At 45.9% G+C, this 23,904-nt stretch overlaps 1 protein-coding gene and 1 long non-coding RNA gene across 4 annotated transcripts in view; one reads left to right on the plus strand and one right to left on the minus strand.

Moving 5' to 3' along the window:
- Nucleotides 1-13,875, minus strand: part of BCAR3 (BCAR3 adaptor protein, NSP family member) — a 110,179-nt gene extending 96,304 nt beyond the window's left edge. Inside the window, exons 1-3 of one of the 3 annotated variants that reach the window (XM_059138572.1) lie at nt 13,646-13,875; nt 10,869-10,929; nt 5,832-6,162 (exon numbers count right to left, since the gene is read on the minus strand). In XM_059138572.1, coding sequence (XP_058994555.1) covers nt 5,832-6,148 — 317 coding nt within the window. In that variant the 5' untranslated portion in view covers nt 6,149-6,162; nt 10,869-10,929; nt 13,646-13,875. The remainder of the gene's footprint in view (nt 1-5,831; nt 6,163-10,868; nt 10,930-13,645) is intronic. The other 2 variants (XM_059138571.1, XM_059138574.1) reach the window with 2 other exon arrangements.
- Nucleotides 1,362-23,401, plus strand: LOC131810585 (uncharacterized). Its single transcript, XR_009345602.1, has 5 exons — nt 1,362-1,527; nt 6,365-6,527; nt 9,670-9,790; nt 10,288-10,355; nt 23,221-23,401. It is a non-coding gene; the product is annotated as an uncharacterized LOC131810585 (long non-coding RNA).
- The last annotated feature ends 503 nt before the right edge of the window (nt 23,402-23,904 follow it).

Genomic DNA, 23,904 nt, shown 5'->3' on the forward strand with positions numbered 1-23,904 from the left:
GACCCAGCTGCTCCTGGCTCAGCACACTGGGGGCCACCAGGGCCTGAAAGTGCCCCATGCCTCAGAATGCATGACCCCAACCACAACAGCTGCTTTCAAGCACCAAGGGGTAGAAACACATCTTGAAATTTCAAAAATAAAAATTCAACAAATGGGGCTACAATTTGCCTGGAGACATTCTTGGCTATTAAGTGACTGACACTCGGCTAACTCAATAAATGTGCCTTCTATTAAACAGAATCTGTTAATCCAGTACATAGACTTTTGCAACTCTGAACCCAACATTTCCTCTGTGCACAAAAAGTTTCCAATCTGCAGAGAACAGATACACTTGTATACAACTAAAATGCAGGTATTTGCATGTGGACCTTTACACTATAGATCCCTCTGATTAACTGCAAGCTAAAGACATATTTACATGTCTGGGGAAACATCCTGCTTTGTTAAAGAGAAAGTAGAAAGTTCTAGAACTTGGTGGTTCTCAAGAGGAACCAATGAAATAATTTGGGGGGTGAGGGCACGGATACAGCCCAGAGTTAGATATGTAAATCAGTGTTTTGAGGGACACCTGGGTGGCTCAGTCAGTTAAGCCTGTGCCTTCAGCTCACATCATGATCTCAGGGTCCCAGAATAGAGTCCCGCATCAGGCCCCTTTGCTCAGTGGGGAGCCTGCTTCTCCCTCTCCCTCTGCCTGCCGCTCCCCCTGCTTGTGTTCTCTCTCGCTCTCTCTGGCAAATAAATACAATCTTTTAAAAACTCAATCAGTCAATCAATCAATCAGTGTTTTGAGAAGAATCTGCACAGATCCAAAGCCTTCCACTTTGCTTCCACTCAAAAGAGCAGACACTGCAGCATGGTAGGTAACTTACAGCCTGGAAAAGTATTCCGGATTTTAATTTGGGATCATTCTGCAGACTTTCTGGGTCCCGTCAGTTAAAACACTTGTGACTAGTCAGTCAGCTCTGCTCATGCAAACTAATGAAACATCACATTGTCCCACCACATGCTTCCACAGCACACAGGGCCGAAGGGATTAGGCACCAGGCAGCTGTTCCCAGGAATGCATGCTTCCACGTACCCGAAGACAGGAAGAGGACCTGCACCGCTCTCCCAGAGCCAATCCTTTGGCTATCCCGACAACACAGACATCTCGACAACAGGAACCAGTCCCCTCTCAGCCCAAGGAAGGTCCCAGATTCAAATAAAAATTCACCCTTGAAGATAAGTGACTCAAAGGGACAGCAGTCAAACAAATGCTCCTGTCGAGAGGAAATCCTGTCTGCCCACCTCTTGGGGAAGCCTTACTCTGCCTGCACAACAAAGGCTCCTTCTGTGACATCAAGCAGCAGGTTTAAGAGCACCCTGGCTTCTCACTTTGGCCACCTTTCAAAACCACAAGTACATCCAAGGGCAGCCAAGACAACAACAAAGCCAAGAGATACAGTCTCCAAATGAGGAGAGACCAACTCTCCCTTCCAGGCTTGCCTTCTGCCTGGCTCCTGGTGGCCAAGACTCCATTTCCCCAAGGTGGGTATTCAAGGTGCCCTGGGTTTTAGACTCTGGGGACTGCAAGCTTTCCAGGCAAAAGGATAGCTCAGAAGATGCCCCCAGCCGAGGCCAAGCTTTTCAGAAGACTGTGGGGCCCAGTGTCTGGGGAAGGACCCACAGCACTCTGGGTTCTAATCCTTGCTCAGTCACCCACTAGGGTCTGAGCTCAGGTGCCTCAACATTCCTGAACCACCTTCTCAACTGTGAATGAGAACAAAAACTGCTGCTACTCATGATGAAATCTGCCAGGTCTCTCACGTGGGGTGAGGATGGGCACACAGGATAATTTATGATCATATCATTAAGGATATTTTAAAAATATAAAATGTGAGAGAGAGTAATTTTTGTGGCTAGGACACATGTTTATAAGACTGCTTAATAGTACAAAATTTTAGGTGATTTTTAGGAAATTTCCTCTGTTTTGCCTGGGGCCTTCCACAGGGCAGATATTCAATTAATATGCAATTATAATAAGGGTAACTTTTTAAAGATTAATGAGCTAAATATATTTGTCAGGAAAATAGCAAACTTGAAATTTATCAGAGTATTTTGCAAGGCAAAAAGGTGTTGTCTGGTGGGTTTCCCTCTGAGTATAGGTGGGGTGTACAAGAAAAGTGGTCTGGGCTTTCCCAGATGACCCCATTATCATTGTGCCAACAGCAAACAGGACAAAATGGAAGATTTTCAGACTTGACGTCCAGGCAAGTCACTGTCGAGTAACTGTCAGGCAAGTCACTGTCACTGAAATTAACCTTTGAATTCATTATGAAAAGTAACAAGTAAGGCCAAAAAAAGTTAACCTCAAACAAGTCCCCCGAACCAAAAAAAAAAAAAAAAATCAATAATCTTGTTAAAAGTAAACCTAACTAGTCTCACACCTTGGGGCCAGAGATCTAAAACTCTTAACTTTAAAAGCTCCCAGCATGGGGTGCCTGGTGGCTCAGTGGGTTAAGCATCTGCCTTCAGCTCAGGTCATGGTCCCAGAGTCCTGGGATCAAGCTCGGTGTGGAGCTCCCTGCTCAGTGGGGCAGTCTGCCTCTCTCTCTGCCCTGGCCCCTCCCTGGGCTCGTACTCTCTCCCTCTCAAATAAATAAAATCTTTAAAAAATTTTTTTAAAAATTTACCAGTTCCCAGCTTCCAGTGGTGAGTGAGTGAGCAGTGGGTGGTTAGTGTTTTCATAGCAGCTGAGCTGTAAGAGCTGAGTTAGGTCTAGAAATGCTATTTCGCCCTCAGGGCAGCTCTGCTGAGGCACCTCAGGCAGTCCTCCCCATCTGGGGGCCCAGATTCTCATTCATATCTTTTTGTCCCTTCCTTTACAGGAGCACAAGCTTTATTTGCTAATCCTGTGGCTTGTTCCAAAAAAGGAACTGAGGCAGCTAATAATCATATCAGCAATATTTAAAAGGATAAAAATAATAAAAAAGGAACTGAGGCAGCTAATAATCATATCAGCAATATTTAAAAGGATAAAAATAATAATACAAGGTACTTTGAACTCCTCAAAACCGGGAACACCTCAAGATAGTTTTTAAAGTGCATTGCGTGAACCAAATACAGGGGCGTCTGGCTCAGTTGGGAGAGCATGAAACTCTTTAGGGTCCTAAGTTTGAGCCCCATGTTGGGGGGTAGAAATAAGTAAATTAGTAAAATAAATAAAATTACTCAAAAAAATAAGTAAATAAATAACATTTAAAAATAACAAAATCTATTAGTAAGGCCAGGGAGCAAAATGGGATTTTATGATCCTTCGACATGACCTGCTCACTCAGCAGTAACCCTAAAGGATATGAGTTCTTTACTTCCTGTATTCGCCTTTCACAATGAGGTATTTTAAGTTAAGCGACGGCGTTGTGAATTTGGACGAATGTAGTTCTGAATGATAAACACACGTAAGCCAGCAGAGCTTGTCAAGTCTTCCACAGCCTGGACTTCAAACCAAGGACTCAGGCCCATCATCTGATAAGATCTTCTATAGAGATCTGACCTCTGTCCAAGTCATTTTCAAATCAAAAAGCTTTGAACTCCTGGCAGGGTTGACGGCTTGGACCTTGGGTGTTGATCAAGGACTTCCTCAAGATAGAAAAGATGACTCCATTACCACCCCTTGGGGCTCCTGGGAGCTGCCCCCTTGTGAGAGCTGGCACCCAGCCAGAGCCAGTGGACATGCAGCTCACAACAGAGTTAACTCCATAAATAAAAAGTGGCTACAGGAAGTCAGGGACTACTTGGCTCTGACTCTAGGAGTGCTTGTTTTTGGCTGGCCAGAAGCTCTTCTTCTTGGTTGCCTCTTAACCTTCCCAAGAGGGAGCAATGACAGCACCCATTCTGCGTGTTCCATGCCAGTGATTCGGTATGAACAATACCAAATTGGGCCACTTCCACACCAACCTAGGCCGCCAGCGGGCTGCCTGTGAGCTCTCTGAGCTGGGAGGTCACCCAGCTAGATTTTGCAGAGCAGGTGCAGGGCTTTCTAATGCCCAGGACACCCTGGGGAATCTTATGAGCTGACATCGGAAACATTTCAGGACTCTCCAGCACTTTCTACAGAGTATATTGGCCTCTACTTGTTTTCTTCTTATACAACTGCAGTTAGGGCCCTAAAACAAATTCTGACCTCCTACCCGCCTAGCTCTCTCCCAGGAATCTGTACTGTCCACCTCCCAGCTTGCTACACAGCAGCCACAGGCCACAACAGCTTCGTCTGGAGTTTTTTCAAACATGCCAGACTTGTTCCCACCTCCAACTTTTTGCACTGCTCTCCCTGTGCCTGAAACAGCCTTCCTCTGGTTCTTCCCATGGCTGCCTTCTCTCATTACACAGGTCTTAGCTCAAATAGCATCTCCTCAGAGACCTGTCTGCATTATAAAAAAAGAAAAAGGCCCACTAAATCTTCAGTCTATTGCGATTTCCTTCATAGCACTTAATCTGCAATTAATGTGTGTATTACCTGGGCCCTTCACTAGAATAGTGGCACCAGGAAGACACCATTTCAGATGCCTCATCACTATCCTGTCAGTTCACATCCTTCCTCACCCCACTAAAGGGCAAGAGCAGACTGTTGGAAAAATTTGGTTGCCAGAACATCTTTAAGGTCGGACCAGCCCTTCGGTTCCACTACTAAGAGGGACTGGGCAGAACTTTCCTGGTGAAGCTCTAGTGCTTAAAAAAAACCAATGTACTCTGACAAAGATGCTCAATATATAGATATTGAACAAAGAAGTGAGCTAGGATCAAAGTGGCTTTCTTTGCTGCAGGGTCGGACAAAAAGAGACACCAGGAGATAAAACAGAAAGAACCAGCCCCTTCTCTGCCCGATAACATCACAGGTTGCTGATCTTCCCCGGCAGGAAAAGGAAGGCAGTTTCTAAACCAGCTCTAACAAGCAGAAACTAATCACAGCCAGGCCCAATACAAACCCCGGACAAGAAGCTTTTATAACCGTAAGGCTTTTTTACCCAGATCCCTAGTGGGTAGGAGAAATCAATCCTTGTTGTAAAGTATTCAGAAGCCAACCCGATGATGGAGCCAGACCAAATTTTACTTCAGCATGTTGGAGATGTGGGTCCTAATTTACAGCCATCTTGGCATCTCTATAGAATCAGATGGACACAGCTCAGAATATGATATCATGATAACAAAAACATATACCCGTGCTTCCTTTTGAGGGACTTAGCAATATATAGGAAGTCAGCTGTAAAAATACTCTCAAATACTAGATACTAAGAAACAGTTAAAGTTTTTAGGTGTTATAGTTTTTTATGCTATGTTTTTTTTAAAAAATGAGAGTACTTATCTTTGAAAGACACATACCAAAATATTTACAGATAAAACAGGGGCTGAAATTGACTTCAAAATAATCGCAGAGGAAGGCAAGTGGGCGGGAGTACAGAGGACATGGGGCTGGCCCAGGCCCAAGCCCAGAGTAGCTGGAGGGTGGTGGGCCCTTGGGAGGTAAACTCTTCGCTATGCTCTGTACAGCTGACATATTCCCTAACAGAAAGGCTTTTTCAAAAAAGCCCAAGTCATTTTCACTTGTGGCATTAAAGAAGTTACCTGAAGGGGCGCCTGGGTCGCTCAGTCCATTAAGTGGCTGACTCTTGATTTCAGCTCAGGTCATGATGTCAGGGTTGTTTAAGATCAACCCCCGCACTGGACCCCACGCTGGGTGTGAAGCCTGCTTGGGATTCTCTCTCTCTCCCTCTGCACCCACCCCATCCGCTCCCCCCAGGTTCTCTCTCTGGGGAAAAAAAAAAAAAAAAAAAGTAAATAAATGAAGAAGTTACCTAAAGGTGAAGGTTTCGCCTTTCCAGTCTTGCAGGGGGTGCTCCTGGATGATGGCCGGGGTCAGAGGAGAGTTCTGCCGTGGGGATTTGGAATGGGGCAGGGTCCCTAGGTGACTGAAGTTATCACAGGACCTGATGGGAGGAGGGCCCTTTTTCTTCCGTGGGAGGGTGCCATGTATAGACACGTCCTGATAGGCATCTCCGGGATGCTCAGCTGGAGGGGACTTGCTGCTCAGAAGGTCCATGGACGAGGCCAAAGGGAACTGGTGATTCACTGGCATGTTTCTGGGAAGGCTCACAAATTTTCCTGCAGCCATAATTCTCGGCTCCTCTAAAGGGAAGAGAAAAGAGCAAAGACATGAATCTCAGGCCATCACAAGAACGGACTTCCTACTCACAAATAGAAATGGAGACGAACCGTAGAACAGAAGAACAGGTTCGTGGAGCATTAACAGGACAAACAGTGCATGGCACCACCAGTGAAATGTAATACAAATGGGAAGCTTAACCATGTCCCTTTTCTGATCCTACAGAGGAATTCTCCTGGGTTGGCAGCAGATCCACTGATGGAAAAGGGCAAACGTGTTTCAGAGACTCTAGGGGCACATGAGCCATTTTATTAGTTCAGATGACCGAAGCTGATGGAAAAGCATGACTAACAAAAAGGACTCTTGAGGAAGTACTCAAGGTTTCGAGGTAAGTGCATTAGAGAACACATTATAAATGTTAGATAATTAGCCTCCATCTTCCCACCACCCTGTACATGATAAGAACAGGTGGAGATTACTGGAATTCCTCAGCTGCTAGGACATCAGTGCCGACTGGCCCCTCAGTTGTGCTACCCAGGGTAACCAGGCAGAATTTTTTCTAGCAAAGACTTGGTGCTTACCAATAAATCAATGTACTCTAATTAACGAAGACGGGCCAGGGTCAGGGGTGAGGAGGTGGGTCACTCCTCCCTACATGAATGGGCTCAGCTGCAGAGGAAAGCTCCTGGGGTGAGGGTACATTGTCCCCCAGAGGGGTCGGAAACATGCCTGCCACTAGCAGGGTTAAGCAGCAAGCATGTTGTAGTCAGGGAAGAATGGGAAGGAAGAGAAATAAGACAAAAGGAGGGAAAGAGGGAAGAGTACGGAAAGAAAAAGAAAACGTGTACTAGGTTGTATACAAAAGTAGACCCAACAATTATGCCCAGCTACGATCACTAGCAGAAATGTTCACCCTGAGCAAGAGGCAGCATACGCCCACCTCCCCCTCCCACAAACAAACTATGGTTTTGGCCTCAGCCAAATTAGACAAGTCATTTTTAAGGCCAATATTATAGGAAAAGAAATCCATGCCTGAATAAAAATTAGAACTAGTCCCTGGAGACATTAAGGATCCAGAATCCATCCCACCCGCCAGGGAACCAGACTGGTCTGGACAACACAGCAGCCTAACTCAGTCTGCCTGATGCACTGGCCTCCCTGACACCGGGGAGCAAAACATTTCCTTTGCTCTGTAGTCTGTCCTAAAGCCCTGCAGCCCCCATTCCTCACAGGCCACCCCTCTCCACTGCAAAAGGACAGCTTGGAGTGAAAATCATTACTGAATAATACCCCTGCAGAGTCCGTTCCACAGAGGAACTGGGGCCTTGGGATGTGGCCTGAAGATAAGCAAGCGCACCGCTGCAGAAGCTCACGGTGTAGAGCGCAGAACTGGGATAAAGGCAGCACGAGGGGAACGACAGACAACAAAACATCCACAATCCCTTGCTTCACCTGCGACAGACAGAAACACACAAGTGCCAGGGGCTGGACAGAAGGAAAGCCTTCCTACAAGGTGTATGATTCTAATGCTGTCTTCCTTCTTCCCCAGACCTGGTCATTCTGGGGCCTGTCTGCTCCATGCCAAACTGTGACCACACAGAAGGCCTGGCTCACGGGGGTGCGAAACAATAGGACTATGAGTCCCCATGTGGGCCGCTCCCGGTTCTGGCCAGCACCTGGCACAAGGTCAGAACTTACTCAATGTTAGTCATCATTATTTAAAAAGAAATCCAAGCTCCCTGGCCCTCCCTAACCACCAGTGACGTAAGCCTACCAGGATTCCTTTACCCTACACACACACACACATACACACACACCGCCCCTCACAGTTGTGACTGCTTGCCTGTCCAAGCTGTCAGCACCCTAGGGAGGCCTAGATCATTCCAAAGAGCCTGCTGGGGAGTCCCAGAGCAGCACAGAACCTCTTTCTATGCAGAGGGATAGTTGAACAACTCTCTCCAGTTCTTATGATGGGTAAAGGTTGCCCTGGCTCCAACGCTTCTGGCCACAGGTTTCTTCTCTGCTTATCCAAGATCTCGATTTCAAAACAGGGCTAAAGTGCTCAAGAATGCCCTTCAGCAAGCTTCCCATACTTCAGTTTACTCTCTGCATTGAGGGTTAACACGTGCCCTTCCTACTTTCAATTCAAAATACACTGAAATACTTCTTCCATATAAGATACTTAGAGAATCAGTGATGTATCAGCCCCAATCCCTGACCAGGAACTCAGAATCACCAGGGACCCTTCATATGCTGGAGGGAAGAACAATTAATCTCAACAAATTGACTTGAGGAGCATCTCAAACAGGGCGATGCTAGAGATGAGACATTGTGGAAAGATTCTGAAAGGTCAGGAATTGTATGGAAAAGCCTTCCGAGAGGATGCTAGAGGCAAGGAGGTGCCTCCAAGGTTAGGTGCCAGAGAAGATCTGGAAGGGAGAGAAAGAAGCCGGTTTGTGTCCAAGTGGGTAACTCCTGGACTTCTGGAAAGGAAAGAAGGGAGACAGGCAGGCCAGTCAAGCTGCTACCCACAAGCCAGTGAGGAAGGATTTAGAACCCTGACCTCATGCAGTGGCCAAGCAAAGGAGGGACAGAGGGAAGAATGAGGAGCTCAAAGCCACAGCCATGGGAGGACAGTACGATGCTGTAATGTGCAGAGTGGGTAAGAAGAGGCCTCCTGCAGGAGGGAGGCTAAGAGGCTGGCCGCTGAGCTGGGGGCGTGAGGAACCAATGGCGCAATTCAGTCTTAGGAGATGAGATACTGGTATGTTCGCTTAGGAGCCAGAACAGGATGTGGATTTTTAAAAATCATCAACATAAAAGGAATATTTAAACCAGAGAGCAGATCCCTTAGCTTGTTATTATCAACTGTGATAACAGATGTGAAAGTACCTCTTAAACTGTCAGGAACCATACAATATCCATGAATTATATTCCTGCTCTCTCTCACCATGGCTGCTTCGAGCCTATAGGGCCTAAAGCAAGGACTGAGTTTTGAAAACCTGAAGCTGGGGTGGGGAGCAGGGGGCAGTGGCAGTCCTCCAGCTGGCTGCACATAAGAATCTTTGGGAAGCTTTTAAAATCCTGACACCCAGGGCGCTGGGTGGCTCAGTCGGTTCAGCCTCTGACTCTTGATTTCTGCTCAGGTCGCAGTCTCAGGGTTGTGGGATCGAGCCCCACGTCTGGCTCTGTGCTCAGTGTGGGGTCTGCTTGTCTTTCTCCCTTTGTTCCCCAACCCCGCTTAGTATATGAAATCTTTAAAAAATATCAAAATAAAATCCTGGCACTCAAGCTGTGACCCAGACCGATGACATCAGAACCTCGGTGAGTGTGACCCTGGCATCAATCTTTTGAAAGCCACCAGTATTGTCCAAAGTGGAGTCGGGGTTGAGGCCCACTAGATAAGCAAATCTCTTTGGTAAAGAGCGACTCGCACTCGGACTGGGCTACCCAAGGAACAGAACAGAATGGCAATGAGGAGGGGTCCCTCAAAAGAAGCATCAATTCATTCTTCTCATCACCACACACAGGATGCAGGGCCTCCTCCATGGTGGGTACTGTGACTGGAGTTGGGGACAGTGTCAACAACAGTACTCACGAGGTTACTACTCTGTGGTGGAAGCAGACAGCAAGTCCCGGCCACACAAGCTGGTGAGTCTCAGAGCTATGGGAGCACAGAGTGGGGACCAGGGTCTAGACTCAGCCAGTGGCCAGAGAAGGCTTTGCTGAGGATGGGATGCTGAGCTGAATGATGTAAAGCAGAGTTTAATAACCGGAGGGAGAAGATTATCCAAGCTGAAACCTCCAGAGAATTCTTAGCTGCAGACAAACTTGAAGTATGGAAGCCAGGCTCCCCTCTACAACCCACTACCTCGAAATTGGGACTCTTCCCTCATTAAAACATAGGCTTGCCCTGTGTGTAGTCACTTGGAAACACTGGCTCAACCCTGGGCCCAGTGTCATGCTTGACTCAGCCTAAGAGTGGGGGAGTTGGGCCAGACCAGAGACACAACTTCCAAAAATTATAACTAAAAGTGGGACGGAGGGCAGAAGGGGGAACTATAGGTAGAAGGAACTCATTTACAACCTTACTACAGCGTACTCCCTGTATTTCCTACTTGACCCTTATTCGCTTTTATTTTTTCCAGACTCTAGAAACCTAGGGCAAATCCAAGGGAAGGAAGTACATGGTATGTAGTTGGGATCTAGGTTCAAGGTAAGTAACTTTCAATTTTTTAACTTTTATTTGAGAGAGAGAACACAAGGAGGGGGAGGGAGAGGGAGAAACAGACTCCCTGAGGAGCAGGGAGCCCAACTTGGGGCTCCAGGGCTCCATCCCAGGACCCCGGGATCATGACCTGAGCCTAAGGCAGACACTTAACTGACTGGCCACCCAGACGCCCCAAGTACCTTTCATTTTGAGAGCAAAGCCACTTACTACATTTGACTCCACCAGGCAGAATCTCAGAGTGTTACATATAAGTAGGATCTCAGAGAATCAGGCCCAAATAAAGGAAGTAAATGTTCATTCACTGAGTATATGTTGTCTGAGGGCTTACAATGTAGCGGGGATGAAGACTTAAAAAAACTAGACAGGGTCCTGGCTCTCATGGAGTGTAAGTTAGGATGGAGGGGGTGTCCAGTCAAAACAGACAAGAAAACATACCAGGTAATATCCCAGCCTCATCGTCCTAAAGAACACAAACCAGGAAGAAATGATAGAACATACCAGTTGGGATGGAGAGCTAGTTAGATGAGGGTGGTATGGGAGGACTTCTCTGAAGAGGTTCCTGAAAAAAGACACAGAACCAGTCAAGAGAAGCTGGGAAGGGAGTTCCAGGACAGGTACGGGGCAAATCAGAGACTCTAAGGTTGGCACAGTGCTTGGAAAAGTATGGTGAAGACTAACCCCAATTCTCCACTTCCTGGCTCCCAGGTTTTCTCTACTTGGTGATGCTTCTGTCTCAATGTTTCTAGCCATTACATGCTTCTTATGTACTTTGTGATTCCTTTTTTTTTTTTTTTTTTTTTAATCAAACACAGTATGACTCAGAACCTAGGCTTTGAAGACAGACATTCACAGGGCCAAATCCCTATTCTGCCATTTACTTACTGTGTGGCCTGGAACAAGTTACTCAACCTCTCTGACAGCTTCCCATTTGTAAAAATGGGTTAAAAATAGCTCTTCTGTGGGACTGCTCTGAAAAGTAAATGCAACAGTGTACAGAAAGCCCTGGACATGTGGCAAGAACTCAATAAACAGCCGGTCTCCTCCCAGCAGGTCAGGGACCAGGTCTGTCTTGCTCAGCATGGTATCCCTATTACAAAGAGAGTTCACAAAAGAAGTCACTGCTTCTGGGAAACACCGCAGCCAGGAAGGATGGGGAGGTAAATGTTTTAGCTCAGAGCCATAGACATAAACACCAAACCAAGTAGGACACAGACACACACAGGCCCATGAAGAGAGCCTACAGGCAGTCTTTAATAAAAGAAAAGCCCAGGTGAGACTTTGGCCACCTGACGTCACCTCTCTCCACTATGCAGGTAAACAGACACGGTGTCCTAATTCAGTCTAATGCCAGACCTTGAAATATATACAAAGGTCAAAGATTCTGCATCTTGATATGAACATATGAGACCTTTGTGAATGTCCAAAGAGCTGAAATCTCAACAGGGACAAGACTGAGCCTGAGCAACTCCCACCCTCTGTGCTGCCCTCCTAGTCCTGCTCACCGGCTGTCTCTGAAGTGCTCCTGACCAGCGGTCCAACTCGCTGGCTTTGCAGAGATGTCCCGAAGAAACTGAAGAGCACATGCTAGTCAAGGCAGAGACAGGCAGCCCGCTTGTTTGGATTTTTCCAGTTTATTTCTAAAATGAGCTATTTTTCAAGTTAAACTTATAGAGGGTCACCTGATGTGGGAGTTAAAAGCTTTGCCCAATTTGAAACTCTGGAAATGTAACTGGGTCAGCTGCCCAATTATGACCCCAACAGAGAATTTCTCATTTGGATATGGAGTTTTGTAACCTCTCTGTAGAGTCAAACAGGAAGAGAAGATTAAAAAATTGGCTTAGGCACTTAGAATGAAGTTTTTCTTCAGTTTAGAAATGAAGAGTATCCCTATTTTCGAAGTAAATTTATGAAGTCTAGCCAAATGACTGAGATATGAATAATTCTTCCATGGACTGTATTTCAAGCAACACAACACAGAATTTACATGATAAAGTCCTTTCTATATGAACAGGAGATTGAGATCTTGGTTAGTCATCTGGAAATGCCAGGCTTCTCAGCAGGTTTAGAGAAAGCTGGCACGCCTTTCACATTTCACATTTTGCATACCCCCACACAACAGCTTGACTTGTGGCCTCGCCACTATTAACTGGGCAGCCCCTGCACGGATGCTCTGTTGAACCCCCTCTCGGTACCGAGGCCTCCCCTTCCTCCTGCCTCCGTCCTTGGCAACGTGCAGGAAGATCATCCGCTCCCAAACTGACCTTCCCTCCGCCAATGTATTTTCCTTGGACAGATCTGTGCAGCCTTGGGAGATAAGTTTCAAGGTTTAAAAAAAAATCTCTGAACGCCTGGCTCCATTTTTTATCCCAGCCAATGGCTCTGGGCGAAAGCACACGCGAGGCTAGGTAAATGCTCTGGCCCCTTCGGTGTACTCTTCCTCAAACGAGTTAATGCCAAAACCAGTTTTCCACCCCAGCCACAACCCACCGTGTTGCCCACGGAACACTTCGCCTTGCCAGCTGCTTCGGAGCCCACTCGACCGCTCCCAGACAAGTGTCTACACCTGATCCAACTTTTAAAGTGGTGGCAGCCGCTGCCGCTAGGGAAAGAGGGGCTGAGATCCGAACCTCTTCCAGTCGCGTCCACCGTCCCTCCCTACACCTCCCCTTCCCTCCCCTCTCCGACGCAGAGGGAGCGACACAAGCAACTATTCATTCTTTCTCAACAAAGACAGAGGGAGGGGGATGTTGTCAACAGTTACTGGGCAGGCTCCTTCGCTTTCATTGCAAACTCTCGGAGATTAGGGGAGAAACTCGCTTCCTCCAAGCCCAGGGCTTCCAGCGGAGCCCCCAGGCCCCCGCGCCCCCGACCCCCTCGGAGAGGGGACCGGACGAGCCAAGCAAGGGCGGCCGGCCGAGCCGCCCCGACCGGCGGGGGACAGGGTGGGGGTCGGGGGAGACCAGTGGCCGGGAAGATGCCGCTCGCGAGCAAAGAGCAGAGATGCTCACGGCACTGCGCTGAGCGGCTCCCGCCGCGGGCCACGTCTGGGGAATACCGGCCAATTTCGAGGGCCCTGAGGGCACAAGCCGGGTCCGCACTTCAGCCACTCCCGCCCCCAAACCCCAACTCTGCTGGGGGCAGGGGATCGCCGGCTCAACTTTCCCCCTATCCTAACTTTCTCCAACAAACTTCCCAGCCCGTCCTCCCAGACGAGGGGGAGACCAAGGCGCCCTGGGACGACCAGCAACCCCGCGGGGCGCGCGGCCGACACTCACCTCCCCGCGCGGCGCTCGGTGCCGGGGCTCTCCGGCTAGGGGCTCAGAGGCGCCCCTCGGCGGCCCCCCAGCCGCGGCTGCTCCCAGGGCGCGGGCCACTCATGGTCGGCGGGGCGTGCCCGCAGAAAAGCCCGCGCGCGGATCTCCCGTGCGCCGGGTGGCTCCGGCGGCGGCGGCTTCGGCGGCGGCTCCGGCTCCTCCAGCTCCCGCCCCGGCCCCGGCAGCTGCAGGCGCGGCTCTGAGCCCGCGGCGCGCGCTCCAGCCCTCAACTGGTGATTTGCGGCGCCGCGGCCCCACCCCGGCTAGCCGATTCGCGCGCCCTCGCGGAACCCCGAGACATTTACATGCCGTGACCTCGCCTTGCCCTCCTCTGCCGGGTTCGAGAGTTTGGTTCCCCTTGTATTCCCCCCGCCCTCCCAAAAGTCTTGAAGTGAGGATTGGCCGCTTCCTCGCTGTACCCCTCAGGAGGGACGATACTCCCTATTCCAGTCCTCCCCCCTTCCCCGCGTTAATTACCCGGCTGGTCGGCTTTGCTGTCTGCAGACACCTGGCTGGCTTGCAGTTTAAAGGGCTTTGATGAGGCAACGATCCAGGTAACCACAAATAACCAAATCCTGGGACAGGCAAATCAATCATACCCACCTGGACAAATTGAAAGCAAAGTGGGACGTGGAATTGGCGTTTCAGTACTAGGTAGGCTTAGTGGGGTGAAAAAGTGGAGCCAACTGGAGGTCTTACATTATCAGATAGCAATCAAGACCCTTTATAAAGCTACAGACATAGTAACTGGCATCAAGGGTAGACAAACTGACCAATAGAATAGAGAGTCCAGAAGCTGATCTACATTAAATGGTCACGATTTATGTCAAGGATGCTACTGCGATGCACTGAGAAAAGATGGCATGTCTTTTCAGTAAATGATGCTGGATTGACTGAATACCTACATGCAGAAAAAGGAAGAATCTTGACTCCCCCTACCTCACACCATGTAAAAAGAAAAATCAATTCCAGATGGATTTTAAATCTAAATGTGAAAGATAATAAACCTATCCAAAGAAAAAAGAAAAGAAAGACCTGCAAGGCAAAGATTCCTTAAACACACAGTACCGGTTATAAAGGAAAAAAACTGATCATTGGACAGCATTAAAATTAAGAACTCCTGTTCCTCAGAAGACACCATTAGTGAAAAGTCAAGCCACAAAGGGAGAAAAGATCACTGCAACACATGTATCCAATAAAGGAGTTGTATACAGAATCTATGAAGAATGCTTACAGACCAGCAAGAAAATGGCAGAATATCTGACTGAAAATAGGTAGAATATTTGAACAGCATTTCTCAAAAGGGGATAAACAGGCATTTCTTGAAACAAAACAACAAACATATGGAAAGTTTCTCAATTACTAATCATCCCAGAATGAAAACTGAAGATGCAATCTCTCACTTTACACCTACCAGAATGGATAAAATTAGAGAACTTTGAACAACACTTTACAGACCTGTTTGGTGAAATTAGCATGTAGCCTGTGACCCAGCAATTCCATCCCTAGGTTTGTTGTCTACTCAACAGAGATTTATGTACACATTCACCAAAAGACATGTTCAGAAATGTTTATAGCAAAGAAACCCCCGGGGGGCGCCTGGATGGCTCAGTGGTTGAAGCTTCCCTTCCTCTCTCTGCCTACCTGTGATCTCTGTCTGTCAAATAAATAATATCTTATAAAAAAAAGAAAAGAAACCACCCAAGTGTCCACCAGAAAGAGAGAGATAAGCTCTGGGCAATAATATACAGTAATAACAACTACCTCTATATTCAACAAGATCATATTCTCACAAATAAGATGTTGAGTGAAAGAAGCTGAACACAAATGCATACATACTATATACTTCCATATACATGAATTCCAAAAACAAACAGTTCTATGATCTTAAAGGTAAAGATAGTGGTTATCTTGAGGATTGGGTTATCTTGAGGGATAGCGGTTATCTTGAGTGGATTATCTAAAGGGTTGGGTTGGGTAGTGATGGAAAGGGAGCCCAGAGGAGGCTCCAGATGCAGGTAATAATACTCTATTTCTTGAGTCAGGTGCTGGTTTTATAGATGTGTCCATTTTATAACTGACCTTCATTTTATAAAAATTGGTTTGTGCACTGCTCTTCTTGCATGTTCTATTCCAGTAAAAATGTTTTGAAAATTGTGCCACACTGGGTCTTTGGGGGAGTGGGAGGGGCAAAGGGAGGAGAGAAAATCTCAAGCAGTCTCCAGACACAGCACAAGCCTGGGGCCCAGTCTCACCACCCTGAGATCATGACCTGAGCTAAAATCAAGAATCGGAAGCTTAATGGACTGAGCCACCCAGGCACCCCTACGTTGCATATGTGTTATGTCATTTTCATCCTTTTGAGAAAGAATTATTGGCAAGTCTGTAAGATTTTAAGTACAGCATCCTTAAGAATGAGTTTCTACATTTTCTTCACAGGTGTTTTTGTTATTATATTATATGTAATATATAATATATATTATTATATATTTATTTTAAAAAGGTTTTTTTGGGTGAATTTTCCTGAAGTGTTTAGTGCAGTGAATGTCAGACCAGCCGGTATATATCTAAACTAAATTATCAGAAATACACTTACTGACTTTCTCCTGCTCTGAAGTGTCATTAAAAACAGTGATAAAACATGTTGGATTTTCTTGATTTTCAGAACTGCCTAAGCACCTACTATATATAAAGGTTCTACTTCGTGACACATGATAGGGAGATAGCAATAAAGAAAGACTAGACAACTCACATGTCGAGAGGCCTTGGGCAAGTCACTGTTCCTCTCAGTCCCTCCATTTCCTCATGAGTGAGTGAGTGAATGCATGTGAGAAGTCAAGGAAATAATAAATGTGAAAGTGCCTGGTATATAGTGGATATCATTAACTATACTCTACTTCATGACACATTCTATGTCTTCATAATACCCCTGGGGGACAGGAACCATCTTTAGCCCCATTTATATGGGAGGAAATAGACTCAGAAAGGTTAAGTAATGTCAACCATAAATTCATTCAACAGATATTTGTTGCATGCCTACTATGTGCCAGGATCCATGCTAGTGAGAGGCAGAGCCATAATTTAAATCAGAGTCACAATTTAAGTTCAGTGGTCTTTTCACCACACAACTACTTTCACACTTGTACCCCCAGTGCCTGGCTCATAGTAGGTGCTCAATACATTAATGGATGGATAATAGCATTTTAAAACATATAGTTGACACCTGAGCAACATGGGTTTGAACTGCACAGGTCTACTTATAAGAGGATTTTTTTGGATAAATACAGGACAGAGAGTACTGTAAGTGTATTTTCTCCTCCTTTTTTCCTTTGGTTTGCTTTATCGTAACAGTGCACTATATAATACATGTGACATGCAAAATATGTGTTAACTGTCTATGTAAGGTAAGGCTTCTGGTCAACTACAGATTATTAGTAGCTAAATTTTTGGAAAGTCAAAAATCATACACAAATTTTCAACAGCACTGAGGTCAGTGCCCCTAAACCCTGCATTGTTCAATGGTCAACCATAATTTTCTGATTAGGTAATATCGAGAATATAGTGGTATACTATGAAAAGTCCCTTTCTCAATTCTTTCTCCCAACTGCCCAGTCCCCCTCCCACCAGAGGCAAAACCACAATTAATATCATGTATTCCTAGCAGAGCTTCTCTAAGTGTGTGTATGTTATCCCTGACTCCTACTACAGGAAGTAACATACTATACCCACAGTTCTACACTTAGCTTTTTTTTTTTTTTTTTCACTTAGCAGCATGCCTCAGAGATTTTCTCATAGTAGTGCATTGTACTCCTTTGAAGAGATGTGCTGTAATTCATTCAATCAGTGCCCTACCCATGGACATTTAAGTTGTTTCCAAATCCTTTCCTATTACAAACAATACTGCAATGAATAACCTTGTATGTATGCCATTGGTATGTCCAAGCATATCTGTAAGGTAAATTTCCAGAGGTAAAATTCCCCAGTCGAAGGGTATTCACTTTTGCAATTTCTATTAAGTGATTCAAATTGCCTTCCATTAGGACTGTACCAATTTATACCTCCCAGCAATGTAAGATTTTCCCCTTATGAGGGGCAGAAGGTCTTATTAAACTTTTGAATGTTTGTCAACCTGATAAGATGTGAATTTCACTGCAGTTTTAATTTCCATTTCTCTTATAATAAGCGAGGCTGCTCATCTTTTCATGTTCAGTAGTCATTTAGTTTTCCCTTTTGGCATCAGTACTCCCACTTTTCTATCCATTTGTAGGTCTTTTCATGATTAGAAAGCTTAGCTCTTTGTAGTATGAGCTGCAAAATTTTTTTTCAATGATAATGTTAAAGAAAAGAGCTGATATATGCAAAGCACTGTTACTTTAGGAAGCTCATTCTAGAAACCATGCAGAGTGAACCAAAGAAATCACCATGGGATACTGATTAGAAGGCTATGGCAATTGTCACATGACAAGGGCCTTGACCAGGCTAGTGGTAGGGGGAACGGAAGGACCAAAATGACCAAAGTTATTCCAAGAAATAACTGGCAAGAGTTAGTAATTACCAGTGATAATGATGACAATAACAGTAGCTATAACTGGGTTAGAAGTAACTACAAGCTAAGTACAATGCTAAGCCCTAACCCACGAGCTGGTGCTATTAGTGCCTCATGTCACAAAGAAGAAAAGTGGATTTTAGGAGCTAAGTAACTTACCCAAATTCACTGTAGTGGTAAGGAGCAGAACCAAGGCTAACCCAAGGTCTGTCTGACCCCAGTGGGCTGGCAGGTGAAGGAAAATGGTCAAAGGTCTGCAGTCCAAGAGGCTGAGTATTGCCTGGCTTGATGACAACTGTGGAAGAGGCCAGAGCCCCTGCCTTTGCTAGAGAGTAACGTGATCCAGTCTAGGCACACTGAACATTTTTCAACACCTTTCATGTACGTGATCACTCCTCCCTCAATGTCTGTGAGTCACAGAGGGTAGCAGTAGCCCCATTTTACTGATGGGGAGACTGAGGCACCCTGAAATTAAATAGCCAACCCCAATTAGAATGTCCAAGTCCAGAACAGGTCCTCCATTAATATGTGCCTTTTAGCCCCCTCTCCTTCTTGGCATTTGTCACAGTTCATAGTCACACATTTATTTTTGTTATTTCTGCTTAACATCCATTGCTCTAAAGAATCTAAGATCCATGTCTGGTTTTATTTTTGTTTTGTCCTGAGTTTGGGGCCTGGAGCATTATTGGCAGTCAATATATATTTATTGAATGAATGAATGAATGAACTCCAGGCTTCTAGACCCTTTGTCCTCTATCTTTGTACTAATGGTAAAGCTCCCTTATAAGCTAAATAAATGTAATGCCATGGGTGCAGGTTGTGCTATGAACAATTTTAAGATTCAAAAAAAAATTTTTTTTTAAGTTTTATTCCTTTATTTGTCAGAGAGAGAGGGAGAGAACACAAGCAGGGGGAACAGCAGACAGAGGGAGAGGGAGAAGCAGGCTCCCCACCAAGCAGGGAGCCCGACACGGGGCTTGATCCCAGGACCTTGGGATCATGAACTGAGCTGAAGGCAGACACTTAACTGACTGAGCCACTCGGTTGTCCCAGGATTCAAATTTCTCCAAGTGTATAGCCACTTCCACATTAATGTTTAAACAATAAAACCCTGGACCAAAGACATATGAAGGGACAACATAACCAGTGACAGGGAGGTGATGTCTTCTAGACAGTTGCAAGAGACTTTGCCAGGGAGCACTCAACTTAGAGTTGACCCCTTCCTGCTACAGAGTAATCTGTTGACCTCCACCTACTCTGGGACATCACTAGGGAAGAGACAGCTGGGACAGGCATCGGGCAAAATGCAGTTTAAGGAAAAAAGAACTAAAATTCCAGCTTGGCCCAGCCCTAAATGACAAAAAGTAAGAAACAATGGATGTTTTAGCTATCAAGACCAAACAGGAAGCCTGAACTCGAACATCTGCAGACAGAGAGACAGAATTCCCTTCACGTTCTATATAATAAACCGCTGACATGAAGAGCCGGCATCTCTGACGTGCATCAGAGCAGCCAGCATGGCAGTCTTTTCAGAAACCATACGGCTGAGGCACCTGCCGTGTGAAGAGCTAGCCATGGACTTGCCCTCAAGGACATCCCCTGTGTACGGAGCAGGGACATCAGCTCAGCCTCCAAAAGGTCTGTGTGATGGCTGCCAACTCAGTGAGACAGGCTAAAGAAGTCCCTGGAGGAGGCCCATGGCTGGAAAGACCCTCAGACACTTAGCGAATGAGTGAGTGAGCGGTAAAGAGATGCGGTTCTTTACAGCGGAGGCTTATTTTCTATATAAGGTACACCTCAACCTGATGGTCTACATCTGAACTACCAGTTTCAGGACTTGCCTCATCACCAAGCTCTGGACACTTGTTCCCTAGCTACTTTCTTAATTTAATGACCAGCTTTGCATGAATAAGCTTCTCAATGTATTTAATAATTGAAAAAAAATACACTGAAATATGTCTAGATAATGATGGAATTCCAGGTGATTTGAACTTCTGCATTTACAAAGCTCTCCTTTTCAGGTTTTTCTTTTCTAGTAAACATGTATCATTTTTATTATTTAAAATGTCACTTAGAGTGGCACCTGGGTGGCTCAATCAGGTAAGTGTCTGCCTTCGGCTCAGGTCATGATCTTAGGGTTCTGGGATTGAGCCCCACATCTGGCTTCCTGCTCAGTGGGAAGCCTGCTTCTCCCTCTCCCTCTCTGTTCCTCCCCTCTGCTCATGCTCTCTCCCTCTCTCAAATAAGTAAATAAAATATTTTTTAAAATGTCACTTTGGGGTGCCTGTGTGGCTCAGTTGGTTAAGCATCTGCCCTTGGCTCAGGTTATGATCCTGGGGTCCTGGTATCAAGCCCCGAGTCGGGCTCCCCGATCAGTGGAAAGTCTGCTTTTTCCTCTCCCCCTGCCCGTCTTGGCTCCACTCTCTTGCCCACTCACTGTCCCTCTCTCCAAAATAAAACATTTTTTTTAAAATGTCACTTAGAAAACCAACTCATAAGGCCCTACATTATGGAAAGCATCACTAGGCTGAGGAGACAGGAAGCTGAGTACGTCATCAGATAGCATTGTGCAGACACAGAGCGAGAGGTGCGCTGGCTCGGCAGAGGTCCCCTGTTCTGTGTACAGAGAGAAGGGAGAGTGCAAAGTCCTGGAGATGGACTGTTGATGCTGGCAAAATAAAGAAGGGGTAGTTTGGGGAAAGAAATGCTTTGCTACAGAAATGAAGAAAGAGAAAACATGTATGTAAAACCTAGTACAATGGCCACTTGGCTGCCATCTTGAATCATGGTGGGAAAGGGCTCAGACTAGATGCTGTAGGCTGCCCCAGCCTAGGTGGAGGGGAGCCCTGCCAGCATGGTCTAATGCAGCAGAAGGAACCTGGAAAGTTGGAGGAAATGAAGAGAACACAAAGCCTGCCAGCTCCCCTAAACAGGAATAGTCAAACTGAAAGAAAAACCTGACTTGCTTGGATGTACTAATTCAATCTTTGATAACAAAGCTGGCTTCCCACGTGAGTAGGTTTCAGCTGAATAGAATGGTTTGTGGGAAGTCAGCAAGACTCACTCCGTGTCCTTAAAAAAAAAAAAAAAAATCGTCCTAACAATGTTATCACTTAAAACTCCAAGATTAGCTGCAGATTCCTTTCTATGAGGCACCAACCTCTCTGTATAGTCCTCTGTTCTGTAAAACAATGTTAATCCTTAATGGGTGACCTAATAGAACTTTGGCTCTGAAAGTGTCCTTTGCCCGGAAGCTTTACTTCTAGGAATTAGTCCTGCAGAAATACTCACCTGTACACACTAAGATATTCATGGCAGCACTGATCGTGGTTTAAATAAAAAAGTGTTTACCTGCAGAAGGATGACTAAATTACAGCACAGCTAGTCTATGCACCCACTGTGCAACTGATAAGAATGAGGTCATTCTATAGGAACTGATACCGAAAGGCGTCTGAAATACCACTAAGTGAAAAAAGCAAATTGCTCCATTAATGTAAAAATCACGAGCTTACATATTTGTGTGGGTTTATGTGTCTACATGTACAAAATGTGTGAAAGAATTTTCTTCTTCTTCTTTTTTTTAATGTTTATTTATTTATTTGGAGGGGGGCAGAGGACAAGGGAGACAAAGTCTGAAGCAGACTCTGCCCTGAGCATGAAACCAGACAAATGCAGGGCTCGGTCTCAGGGTCCTGAGATCACAACCTGAGCTGAAACTAAGAGCCAGACGCTTAACTGACTGTGCCATCCAGAATTTTCTCTCATCAAACTGAAAGGTGAAATTGACAGGTGAGCAGGAAGGGACTTTGCTTTTTCCTCAATATTATTTGAAACTGTATGAATTTTTTCCTTGAGCACTGACTGCTTTCATAATTAGTGATAATTTACATAGTGCTTACTATGTGCCCTATACCATTCTTAAAGCTTTACATATATTATTAACTCATTTAATTCCAACAATAATCTTATGAGGTAGCACTATTCTTTTTTTTTTTTTTAAGATTTTATTTATTTATTTGACAGAGATCGCAAGCAGGCAGAGAGAGAGGGAGAAGCAGGCTCCCTGCTGAGCAGAGAGCTCCATGCGGGGCTCCATCCCAGGACCTGAGATCATGACCTGAGCCGAAGTCAGAGGCTTTAACCCACTGAGGCACCCAGGCGCCCCAAAGTGGCACTATTTTTAACTCTTTTTATGGATGAGGACATGGTCCCTGTCCAGGTCACACAGTGATATGAAAAGGCACTGAGCTTTGCACCCACGGCATCTGGCTCAGGCTTGTACTGTAAATCACTAGATTATAGTACCTGAAGAAAAAAATGATAAACAAATAGCAAATAAACAAATAGCACTGGCTTTAGAATCAGATATGTCCGCATTTGAGAATCCCGGTTTTTCCTGATTAGCTACATGATTCTTAGCAAATGTCTTACTTCCATGTCAGTTTCCCCATCTGTAAAATGGGGATGACAGTGACATACTTCATGAGACTGCTGTGAGAACCTCACAAAATACATTCAGTGCCCAGCACTTAGTAAGCCCTTGTTAAATATGCATTATTTCCTCTATTGAGATTAAATTACCAGCACTTTAGTGAATATTAATTTAATTGGCTGTTTTCTCGATTAGCTGTCAAGAGGCATCTGGTGCTTCCAGGGTAAGCAGAGAAGGGGGACTTGGGAATAAGGGGGAATTGGCTCAGATGCAGAACGTGGAAAGTGCTAAATTAACCCTTCAGCTTTTGTGCAATGTTGCCTGAAGCCGGTGCAGTTAATTAATAATACTTATATGGGTTTTTAAATCATTCTGGGGTAAAATACTGTTATCCCCATTTTTTGAAAGAGGGTAGTGCTGCTCAGGGGTTTGACCACAGGCAAATTAAATAACAGAACAACAGGATTGAACCCATTAAACAACAGAGCCAAGACCAAAATGTAGATTTTTCTTGTTCTACATTCCCTCCTCTTTCCCTGACCCCTGCCGCCTGACTAGGTGTGGCGGCATCATGACTGAGAAGTGGGGACTGCAGCTTCTCAGAAGGAAAGCCCTACAGCAACAATGACAGTATGGGAGAGAGATCAGTGATCATGCTTCTGGGGGAGACAATCCATCCGTTCGCAGGCTGCCGGAGCTGAGTGGGGACAATGGCCTCCTCCACACCTCTAAGCTAAATAAAGTTGGTTCACTGACAAGCATGCCAGACCCCCTCCCTATGGGGTCCATACAGCCCAGGGGCAGATTCACTAACCCTTTCTCTCCGCTTTTTATGGTGCTTATCCTTACAGTAGTCATCACTCTGCAAAACAGGACAAGCATGCCATCCTGGAGGTCACAGGTGACCTCAGCAGGCAGGCGGCTGCCGGGAGGGAGGCAGTGGAGGGTTCCGAGCGAGAGGAGTCTTGCTCATTGCTCCCAGCCTAGCAACCCCTGGGCTCTGTCTGATCCTTCCTCATTTTCCTTCCCCTTGAGAGTACAGAGGTCAGGCAGAGCCAAGGAAGGACGTTCTGTTTGTGACGCCCAACCATACCACCCACTTTTCAGGCTCAGTCAGTCCCTGCCAGGTGGGGGTTATTACCATTCTCCAGAGGGAAGAGAGGCAGAGTTCTAAGCCTTTTTCCCCCCGACAAGACATGAATGTTGTATAGCTCACTCCCAGGGGAATGCCAAGGGTCTTCA

Source organism: Mustela lutreola, chromosome 10 (assembly GCF_030435805.1).
Source record: "Mustela lutreola isolate mMusLut2 chromosome 10, mMusLut2.pri, whole genome shotgun sequence".
NCBI classification, from domain to species: domain Eukaryota; kingdom Metazoa; phylum Chordata; class Mammalia; order Carnivora; family Mustelidae; genus Mustela; species Mustela lutreola.